The sequence below is a fragment of the Pundamilia nyererei genome, unplaced genomic scaffold (genome assembly GCF_000239375.1).
Source record: "Pundamilia nyererei isolate P.nyererei 1_Seehausen unplaced genomic scaffold, PunNye1.0 scaffold00156, whole genome shotgun sequence".
NCBI classification, from domain to species: domain Eukaryota; kingdom Metazoa; phylum Chordata; class Actinopteri; order Cichliformes; family Cichlidae; genus Pundamilia; species Pundamilia nyererei.
Window position 1 is genome coordinate 1,086,836 of NW_005187557.1, and position 11,504 is coordinate 1,098,339.

Consider the following 11,504-nt stretch of genomic DNA (forward strand, 5'->3'; position numbering starts at 1 on the left):
TGTGTGTGTGTGTGTGTGTGTGTGTGTGTGTGTGTGTGTGCGCGCGGTGATATGAAGCAAAAATCAATTTACAATTTTCAAGGTTAGAACTCGGCTGCAGTGTTATTATCAGGTTTGTTCTTGTGTTCGGGGTATGTGTAGTTAAGAGGAAGTGAGAAATGCACACATGTAAACAAGAGAGCTACTTTCTGTAAGTGCCTGGAACTAAAAAGGAAAAAAAAACATGTCCACATGGTAAAGGATAATGCTGACTTCCTCTCAATTAATGGCCCAGGCAGCAAGCTCCCACTCTGACTGTAGGTATATTTTAAGTTACACCACTTTCTAGTATTTATATATTCAGACTCACAGTAGTGCAGGTCTCCACACTCCCCAGTAGGCAGTGGGTGGAGTTGAAGCGGGGTAGATATTGCTATGAATCATTTCAGATGTACTCAGCGTGTAGACATACACCATCGCTGCACCAGACAGGAGGTAGCAAAGCTGTTTTGTTATCGTTGTTGTTGTTGTTGTTGTTGTTGTTTTTAATCATGAAGGGAACTCGGGAAGACATGGCTCATGTCCATGAAGACAGATCTGAAACCATGTTAGTTATCTGTTTATTTACCCTCAGGTGTTATATTAACCTCATCAATCATAATCGTATGTTTCCCAGTATACATAACTTTAAGTTAAATGTCATTCTTTTAATTCGAATGCTAAACCAAATTTGTCATTGGCAGCCTCCAGTAGTTATGATTTTTTTTTTTTTATCATAAGGATAAAGTGAATGCTCCCCATCATCTTCGTCAGCCTCGGCTTTTATCAGCAAACGTTTATAGTTCTTATTCCCTCCTGCAGCCAGCTGCTATTTGCTAAAACTGAAAATTTCACTCTGACTGGGTTTTTTTGTTTGTTTGTTTTGTTTGTTTGTTTTGTTTGTTTGTTTTGTTTGTTTGTTTTGTTTGTTTGTTTTGTTTGTTTGTTTTGGGGGGGGGGGTTTTAGGGGCTAACACAACATTAATCACAACAGGTCTGCGTAAAAGAAAGCAAGTTTTAATTTTTGAGATATAAGTGTTTTTTGGGGGGTGGGGTTGCATTAATTTATTCTAAACAAAACCTCATTTTAATAAATGACATTATGATTAATATTTAATTTTAATTCAGTTTTTTATTGTTAATTTTGAAATCCTAATTAATCAAAAATTAATAAAATCATGAATTAAGACATGCATAAATTTAAAACAGTCTGAATCTGGAGCTAATTTTCTCCTATGTTATTCTTTTAGGCAGCACAGGGGTTAGAACTGCTGCTGCACAGCAAGAAGTCTTTCTGTGTGGAGTTTGCATGTTCTCCCCGTGTTTGCGTTGGTTCTCTCCAGGTACTCCGGCTTCCTCCCACAGTCCAAAGACATCCAGTTAGTGGGGATAGGTTAATTGGAAACTCTAAATTTCCCGTAGGTGTGAGTGCAAATGGTTGTCTGCCTGTATGTGTTAGCCCTGCAGCAGACTGGCGACCTCTCCAGGGTCCAGGACCCTGAAAAGGATAAGCGGAAGAGAATGGCTGGATGGTTATTCTTTTATTCATTGTACTCTAGAATTTATAACCATTTATTGTTTTTATTTATAATATAAAACACAGTGTTCAGTTCTTATTAGTGTTCTCGGAAAGTGGAGTATTTGCTTACATAATATACATAATTGGCTTTTTAATCCATTTTCTGACATTTAATTCTAGAAAGTGACAGAAGATATGTTAATACGAGTTTAAGTGCTGCTTAATAGATCATTTGGATGTTTTCTTGAATCATGTGGGTGCCACTGGTCTTGGAACCAAGTGAAACTATCTCAGCCAGTCTACAATAAATATTTGTGAAGGCAGATACTTTAAGGAGGACATTAGGCCGGATTAAAGGGGTGTTTGTGCCATGTGTATCCTGTGTTTTGAGGGGGGCTGTGGTAACAGTTTTCAAGCTGCTGCTGTTATTAGATGGTACATACTGATGCTGACCAGCCCACCATTAAACAAATAAAACACAACAACACATACAGGCTCACACAAACACAAAACACAGAAATGGGACATCCAGACAGCCAACTGCAGCCTTATAAGGTTTGTGATTTTGAGCTGCATCCCAGTATGCTAGATAACGGTGCCAGAGCCTTATTTAGCCTGCAGGCTGCTGTCTGCACACACTGCCACGTGCCTTGGGTAGATCTGAACTGACTGCTGATTCAGCCAGGCCATCACCTGTGGTCTGGTGCATGGCACCGCTTGTGTGTAGCAGGGCTGTCAGGCAGAGCTTCGGATCACCGCAGCTGGAGGATCCTCAGATCATTCGTCCAACACGAAATCCCTCCATCTGATCCATCACTCGGGGTCCTGCTTTCTCTTTCTTGGATGATTAAATGATAATGGGATTGTTTCTTTTCAATCCTTCAGGGTTACAGCTCTTTTGAGAATGAACTGTTGATCTAAAGTCATATTTTTGTAAATAAATGTATGAATGAACAACCAGACAGCGAAGACCACAAAGAACAGCAAAAATGATACAATCTTGAGCATCGTTATTTAAAGAAAATTAGTAAATTAGTAGTTAGTTGTGTAAAATGGTATGCAGGCCTTCATAAACCATCTTCTGATTGAATTTTGTCTTTAATGGCACTTAAATATCAGCAGATAGTCTAATCTTTACTTTTAATAATAATAATGGATTGCATTTATATAGCGCTTTTCAAGACCCTCAAAGCGCTTTACAATTCTGCTATTCATTCACTCTCACATTCACACACTGGTGGAGGCAGCTACAGTTGTAGCCACAGCTGCCCTGTGATAGAACTTTGCATATTTGCTCGACTCAGCATTTAAGTTGAATAGAAATAGTATTTTCTTAATGTTTGGATTAAAACTTGATGGAATGACCCCACTGTTTTTGTTTTGTCTTGTAAAAATGCAAAAGTTCAAAGTTCAGCTGAGAGAAGCACCGGGCCTTAACAGTATAACTTTGTAAGAGTGAGTCAATATAGAATCCAAATGACAAATCTCATAGGTAAAGCTGTTTATGTGCTTTAGCCAGCCTAGCTGTACATCTGTAAGCCACTTGGCAACCCACCATCGGAAAAGCTCCTCCTGTAATGCTACAGCTCTGTTGTCACTGCTGCTCTGTTCATCATAGTCAATTTGTTAATTGTGTTTTGCCTCCAGGTTTCCACAGTTTCATATCCTTGCCTTATGCTTTTTACAAATTTGTGCCAGACAGTGAATTGAAATGACATTGTGTGAGTGAAGCACAAAAAAGAAATGTGCTAAAAAACCAACTAAAAATAGATGGACAATAGATCCTCTGTTTTAACCTAAACCTTATAACTTTATACTAGTTTACTGTATACATCATATTGTGGAACTGAAATATGCTTTTCTGATTAGCTGTTGATGTCAGCACGCTGTGCTCTGCGCTGAAATGGCAGAAGTGGAGAACTACTGTGGCGCTGAACCAGACAGTTTCTACCCTGGCCTCTGCATGTGCTGGGTTTGTGCTTTGTCCCAAGAAATGGCAAATAGCACAGCTGAGGTTGAAGCGTGTGCCTGATTTATTTATAGGCTTTTTAAACAAAGATGAATGAATTGGCACAGAACTGCTAGCATTGTAAAACTGCGTTTTAGAAAAACACACTTTCATTGACAAGGAAAGATAAATCAAGTTTTGTCCATTGGAAGGCAGTGGAAGTTTGTCTTAAATGTGACTCTCAGTACAAACAAATAAAACAGAACAAAAAAAACCACATGAATATATCTGATAAAGACAATTGATTTCTTGTTCAGTCTAATCTATTCCTGTATTCCTAGCTGCAAGCAACATATGCATAGCCAATATAATATGATTCTTTTTTTTTTTCTCTGCAGAACTGGAAAGAATTTTACAGAAGAGGATTAGGGCCACTGGGGGGGAGTTGGCACGTCTTTTTTTTCTTTTCTTTTTTCTTTTTTCTTCTTTTCCACAATTCTGAGAAAAGTCAGAATTATGACTTTCATCTCAGAATAATGACTTTTTCCTCAGAATAATTTTTTCTCAGAATTCTGTTCTGGCCTTAAAGTGACGTCCATCATTTACACCGTCTATGTTCTGGACTCTAAGCTAACCAAGTTAATGCTACTTTAAGGTTTTGTTGAATTGTACAGATGAGGATTAGGGCCACCGGGGGGGACTTTTTCCTCAGAATTATTTTTTCTCAGAATTCTGAGAAAAAATAAGCTGTAGAAAAACTTGATGCTTTTCTACAGCTTATAACTACTCTGTTTACAGTCTTTGCTGGTTTTATTGGTGCACCATGTTGAAAATGGATACAAATAAACAGACAGTTTGTACTTAGCCAGTGTTACCATACCATGCATCTGGAACCCAGTGTAGAAACTGTGTGGTCAGTGCAGCTTATACTTCTCCACTGCTGCCATTTGAGCCCAGAGCTCAGTTGGCACTCTCCGCCCCTCATTTGTCTCAGAGAAGGTGACAGATAAGTAGCCAGACACCCTCTCCCCACAGCCCTGCCTTTGCCACATCTTATTAGAGAACCACCAAAGGAACTGGTCAAACAAGAATCCTCCCTCTCTTATCTTTACATCCAGATTTAGCACCATAACTAAGACAGCAGCCACTGAGGGAGGTGTGGGTGGTGGGGTTTTTTGGGGGATGTTTGGAGGGGATTGTTTTCACAGTGCTAACAAGCTCCTCGTGGAGAAAGAGTAGTGTGAGGACAGCAGGTATAGGGAATGCAAATACAAACGGGTATAGAGAGTTGATGGGAGGCTGAATGGATGAGGAGAGACATGCTTTAAAAAATGGAGAAAATGATGCCAGTGCAAACATTTTGAAAAGATTCAGGGAAGGAGCTGGAGAAATGTTAGAAAGGAGTGTAAGAAAAATGACAAAATCTGCAACAAAAAAACCCAACAAAAAAAATCGTCTTAAAAATACATAAGTCTAAAGTGAGGTTGGCGATATAAATAATGCAAGAACGGATTTGGCTCCAAAGCTTTGCCCCAGTGTGGCTAAAGTGCACACAGTTGGGGTGACAAGCCACTCCTCCACCCCATTCCCTTTTACATTTGTTAAGCGGCTTATAGAAAGGCAGGAAATCTGCTAACACAATGATTCATTGTTTCTTCTTTATCTTCATATCACCATGATTCACCTGCTGCAGTAATCAAAGCATCACACTGCGACATGTTTAATCAGGATGCTCTATCAGAGGATCCGCGGGGCACTGGGAACCGCAACTAAATGTACTTTACTTTCTTAGTGGAACATTCATATCAGACGGTGAAATATGCCCTGAACATCAGCCACAGGTCAAATGTTTCTGGGTTTTTTCATAACGTTCACAGTAAGCACACTGCACTTTATTGCTGTTGTGTAACCTAATGGAGACCGTATTTTATAAAATCAGCATCGTGTTGAATTCAGTAAGACTAATGCGGTGAAAGTGTTTTGTTGAGATCACAGACGACTAAGACAGAGTTGTTTTCCCTGGACTGTGGAAAGGTGTAACCAGTTTAGTGTACAACACATCAAAGCTACTTCAAGGTTTGACATCTTGTACATACCTTTTTTGTAATGAGTTATCTATTCTGCCCATTTTCACCCAGAGAAATGCCCTCACTGGATATTTTGTCTTTTTCAGACCACTCTCTGTAAACCTTTGAAATGGTTAAATATATGAATCCCATACAGGACAACAAAGACATAGATTCAGTGTCTGCTTTCCAGAATATCAATAAAAAGTTTTTCAGAATTATAGCTATTATTTGATTAACAAAAATAAAAGCTGGTCAACACTTAAGTTTAATGGTTCTCAGTTCTAGAATATGTGAACGCTGATTCTAGGGGAACGATGTCACAGAATTTTTTAACATTGATGGAAACACACTGTGTCCTGGCATTACACACTGAAGGCCAGTTTGGCTCTGTCTGATTCAGCTCAGTAGGTGACATTGATTGAATGCTCATTGGTAATCACATTCATTGCCTAGCAGTGTCAGGGAAGAAGAAAACCTGATTAGCTTTTACAAGTTGATAAAAGTAAAGGCAAGCAGCCTAATGAGTCACAGTCAGGAACTGAGTTCCAGCCATCAATCCATCCTGATGCTTAACTGAGTCTGGATCGCAGGGAAGCAGTCTAAGCGGGAGCATCCTTAGTCCCTCTGCCTAACCGGTCCTCCAAGAGGGACACAAGCTGCCCAAGAAAGAAGGAAAAAGATCGTTATCTGTCCAGCATGTGCTCTGTGTGTCCCGGAGCCACTTCTGGTAGAGAGCGATCCAGGACAGTCACCTAGAGGCTTTCTAGTCTGATGTCCAAACATTATTTTGGTCACTACCCAGATGAGCAAAAAGGTAGTGCACTACAGATCAAATACAAGGCTAATACCACAAAAGGAAATGCTTTCTTCTACTTTTTCACAGTTTTTAAATCTCAGATAAACATATCTCCAGACCCGGGCAATAAAACTCATATCCAGCAGTATCTCACAGAGTCAGATACCACTGGATATATACCAGCCCTTCAAATTCAGGGTAGCAGTTGCCTCAGTGGCAGAAAAAAAGATATCTGCAAAGCTCATTCAAATAGTGCTGACCAACCAAGCTAACACGCTTGAGTGAAAGGATTTCAGATATCGCAGCATGTGTTCACATTGTTGTAGGCTGGTAGCGTTACGAGGCTCATCTGACAAGACCTCCTTCTGTACGTCTATGAGTGGATTGTGGGCACACTGATGGTTCAGTCCTTTCTTTGTCTGCATTGCCTGTGTGTATTTCTGCCTCAAACAAATAATAAAAAAAAAAATGCAACAAGCAAACTAAAAACAGATTCGAGTGTACCTGAGCTCTGCAGAAGGCGATGGATTTGTTGATGCTGTCATAAAAGAGAGCGGGAAACACCCATAACCACCAAGCCAAACTTTTCAGAGAGCTTTACAAGCAATTTTGAACTGATGTCCTCGCATTACTTGATACGCAGCTGTACATTGTGTTTTTCTATCTTGGGAGAGGATAACATGTATGAGAAAGTGTGTTATTCAGACCCCAGGCCTTTGTTCTTTTTTCGCTGACTCTTGTTTGGCTTCCCTTTCCATCTCATTAGTTGAGTTCACAGTGCTTTCCAGTGCCAGTGAGAGGATGATGATTATGCTTAGAGGAACTTTGGCTCTTCCAAGTCATGTGGGCGCTGATCTCCAGTCACTTGTAGAGCGATAACTGCATAATTCATGTCTGGATTGTCTCACGTGCACTCTGTGAACAGCTCGGTATGAACCGGAAGCAGAATTTTATAGTTAGAAATGTGCCACAGGATGCAAAGTTAATAAGAAGCATCCAACCTGAAGAGATTCATTACTTCAATTTCCCCTGGTACTTATTGTGTCATATTTCCTATTTCTTTGCTGCCTGCATCTCTCAGACTTCGTGTCCTGCTGTCATTAACATGTGGTTTTGGTGACCAAATGGAGTAAAAAGGGACAGACCCTAAGTGTTCAATATGAGAACAAATTATTCCATCAGTAATTTGGTTTCCTCTGTAACAGCAGTCTACAACTCATTAATACTAAACAGTTTCATTTTGCACATATTCTTCAGGATTATATTTTTATTTCCTAATGACATTTTTTGCCATTGTTGTTTTTGCAACAACCATGTTGATGCAATAACAGTATTATGGGAAAAAAGTCTCTCATTTCTTTATTCTTTCTTTGGATGATGGGAAATGGGTGCAGCTATTTACTGAAGTATGTGCAACAATATATGGAAATACCGCATAGAAGGCAAAAAGAGTTTATACAATTCTAATGAGCCTAAACGTCAATATTTGGTATGACCATCGTCATTCCTCAACACAGACTGAAGTGTTTTATTAATTTACGTAGTCTTCTGGAATAGTTCTCCAGGCTTTTTGAAATACATTGAAAGTTTCCCTTCGGATGTAGATTATTCCAATCTCTGTCAAGATGATTCCACACTGCTATTGGGGTCCAGGCTCTGGGCGATGAGAGTCCATGACCGATAGTGTTCAATTTTGAGTTATTATATCCGGGTATGTTTTTATTGCACTGGCAGTATGTTTGGGATCATTGTCATGCTTAAAAACCAATCAGATACTTTCCAGATGATATTAATTGGTGGATCAAAATCTGGTAGTACTTTTATGCATTTCAATTCCATCAATTCTGATAAGATTGTCAACACTATTGGCAGAAAAACAGCCCAAACCATGACAGAGCCTCTACCGTGCTCTACAGATGTCTTTAGGCACTGTTATACCTCCCTCCTGATATCCTCTGTACATACCTGCTCCCACCGATTTTCAGTGCAGTTCTTGTGTAGTTTGGCATACCTCAGCATTTTCTGTTTCCCTTCCTTAAGAGAATAGTCACTAACAGCATTTCTGATGCAGCACCCCTAGACACCTAGCCTGTTACTAATCGCTTTGCTTTTATTGAGAATTACCGCAACACGACTTTTAAAGTGTATTAATCATGTTTTAAATAGGAAGTAATGTATTAACCAACTTATACTAAAAAGAAAAACTGGACAAAGGCTGGTGAAGGCACGACAAAGCTCTACAACACTGTTGTCATGTTGTCAGAAGTGCTTGTTAGAAAAATAACATTGAAAATAATTTAAAGAAAATTAACTCCAGTAAATCTGGTAACAAAAGAATGATACAGAATGGTAAAGCTACAGTAATGGGCTACAATATTAACATTGTTTTCTCTTCTTCTCTTCTTGTTTCCATCAAGCATCAAGATGGTTCTGATGTGGACCAGTGGTGACACCTTTAAAACGGGGTACTTCCTCCTCACCCAGGCTCCGGTGCAGTTCTGGATTTGCGGCCTGCTGCAGGTCTTCGTGGACATCACCATCCTCTTCCAGGTTTACTACTACAGCCGCTACCCGCAGAAACCAGTGTCACACACAGTTTCTCACACCACCAGTGCCAAAGCCCTCTGAGAACATCGGCATAATCTCTGAGGACACTACAAAGCAGCAGCGAGGAAGGCCTTATCGAGGCACTGTGGAAATGTATAAACACACACGCACCAAAGCATCTTGAGATGATGCAGCCTGCTGCTCCCCCTCACCTCCTAGTATAAATGAAGACTCCAACGCACTCATAAATAAGGCAAAGATACACAGACACCAGGTGGTGGCAATGTCTCCAGTGATACCCGAAGGACACTTGTTACACACAACGTCAGCCTGTTTTATTTATTGTCCTCTTGACTTATCAAAGCGGCCCAATGCATGCTAATAGGAATGCAAACGTCTCTGAGAATACACCTTGAGTCATCCTGTGCATGTGGAGAATATTATGCACACACAGCACATGAACATCCAGCGTATGCAAACTGCAGATGCACGCACTGAAATCAGTGCTCAAGGAAAAGTGGACCAGCTTGTGTCGTCCTCAAGATGAATGTTGCTTGGAACTTCTGCCTTAAAGCACCCACATTTTCAACATGGATTGCTGCATTGCCAGTAATGTGTTACAAATCAATCAAAACAAAAAAAAAGAAATGTTAATATACAGCATTGCTGAATGTACATTTGTTGTTGTTTTTTCCCAACACAGTGGAGGAATGCCAGTCGGTCTCCTGCTTGTTGGACGACATATGCTGTCATACTCAATCTTGCACGACAAAAATGCAGAAAAGCAAAGTCAATCTAACGTCACCAAATGAAGAAAACTCCTCACGTTTGGTCACGAATGTGAGTGGCCTTGAGACTAGCAAAAAGATGAGCGACTTAGCCTTTGTAAGCAAATGCCAAGACTTTTATACTAAAGCCCTTGACGACATTTTATATATATTTTCATCATTTCCAAAACGTCCTAAATAAATGCTCAAAGATGTGTTAACATCATTAAACTTATCCTGCGAGCCTACAACTGCGCTTCATAAAGGTAAAGGAATAATTTAAGCTGCCAGCATGATGCAGCCAATTTTCTATGTGTGGGACTAGCAGCTGAATCATAGCTCGAGGCGCTAGTTTAGCTTCACGTTCAGTCTGAACTCATCTTTATGATGACGACCGCATTTAAAGTCGCATCATGGGCTTAATTTAGTGATGTTTGCGGCTTCTGTTTCATTTTGAACATCATCCTACATTCATGCTATAACTGCAGGATAACAAGAAGCTGTTTTTCTGTCCTGAATTGGATCATGTTTTATTCTAAGGCCTCGTGACAGCTTTGCATTCACCACAATAGACTAGATTTTCTGTTTCTGTTGTGTTGCAAGCAAGTCTTGCCAACTGACAGCCAGAAGCTGAGCGCTCTAAAGCTTTTTCAAATTATATTATTTTTACATTTGCTTGCAGCTTGATGCCAATATTTCACTGAGACTTGTGTGACAAAAAACAAACAAGAACACTCAGAAAGCGCAGCTCCCTCCGAAGAGCAAGGGCTAAACTGTTGTTATTACAATATGCTGACGTCAGCCTGTTACGGCATCGTTGTGAGGTGTTATAGTGAAAGAAATATGTGCGTTATACAGCTTTCTCCATGTCTTTTTATGTGATAAAGTATGATATGGTTTCAAGAAACTGGAATCTGGAGCGGGCACATCCTGTTACAGCACCACGTTCAAATTCACCAAGCTCTTTAGACCGATCCATTCTTTTACAAACGTGTAAAAGCACACGGCGTGGATAGGTGTTTGATTTTATACACCTGTGGTAATGGCACTGAACACACCCGAATTCAAACGTTACTTTGGTCCATATCGTCTATCTTGCTCTGGCATTGAGATCCATCGATCTGCGCTAGACTGTGATTGTATAAAAAAGACAAACTTTGTTGAGTTTGATGATGACCACTATCAGGAGGCTGCTGCTAGAAATGCTCTGCTGCTGCTTGGTTCCTTCCTGAAATCAGAATCATGGATGCCCTAAAGTGGCTCGTGATGCTGTGCCACTCCTAATTGTACAATCATAATCCATAACATATCTAAAAACTGAGCTACATCAATCCCACATAGCAAAATTGGTATGGCTCAGATCTGGCCCACACAATGGGCTTACACATGGCCCACATACCGCAGAGAATGACGGCCCTTTGGTTTGCCAGAAGTGGCACACATGGGCCAGCACAAGGCCAGTTGCAGACACACTGGTGGTCCTGTGCCAAAGGGCCGTCATTCTTTGCGCTATGTTGGCCATGTGTAAGTTGTGTGCAGCCACAGGCCAGTTGCAGACACACTGTCAAGCCATGTAATAACAACATGTGCTGGAACATGGTAGCATGAAAAGAAATATGACAAAACTCTGTTCATACAGTGAATGGACTAATTCTGATATAGAGCTTTTCTACTTTCCCGGATTACTCATAGTGCTCTATACAACATGACACATTCACTCTGCCATGACACCAGTTAGTCAGAAGTGCCAGCTTGATGCCGGATCCAGGGAAGACCTGTTTTCTATGAGCCTGGGCCACATACACCAAACCACAATCGGGCCAGATGTGGCATGCCATCA

At 40.4% G+C, this 11,504-nt stretch overlaps 1 protein-coding gene across 2 annotated transcripts in view; it reads left to right on the forward strand.

Moving 5' to 3' along the window:
• slc66a2 (solute carrier family 66 member 2) overlaps positions 1–11,044 on the forward strand; it is a 35,927-nt gene extending 24,883 nt beyond the window's left edge. For both annotated transcript variants that reach the window (XM_005745246.1, XM_005745247.1), the window contains one exon: positions 8,768–11,044. In XM_005745246.1, coding sequence (XP_005745303.1) covers positions 8,768–8,978 — 211 coding nt within the window. In that variant the 3' untranslated portion in view covers positions 8,979–11,044. The remainder of the gene's footprint in view (positions 1–8,767) is intronic.
• The last annotated feature ends 460 nt before the right edge of the window (positions 11,045–11,504 follow it).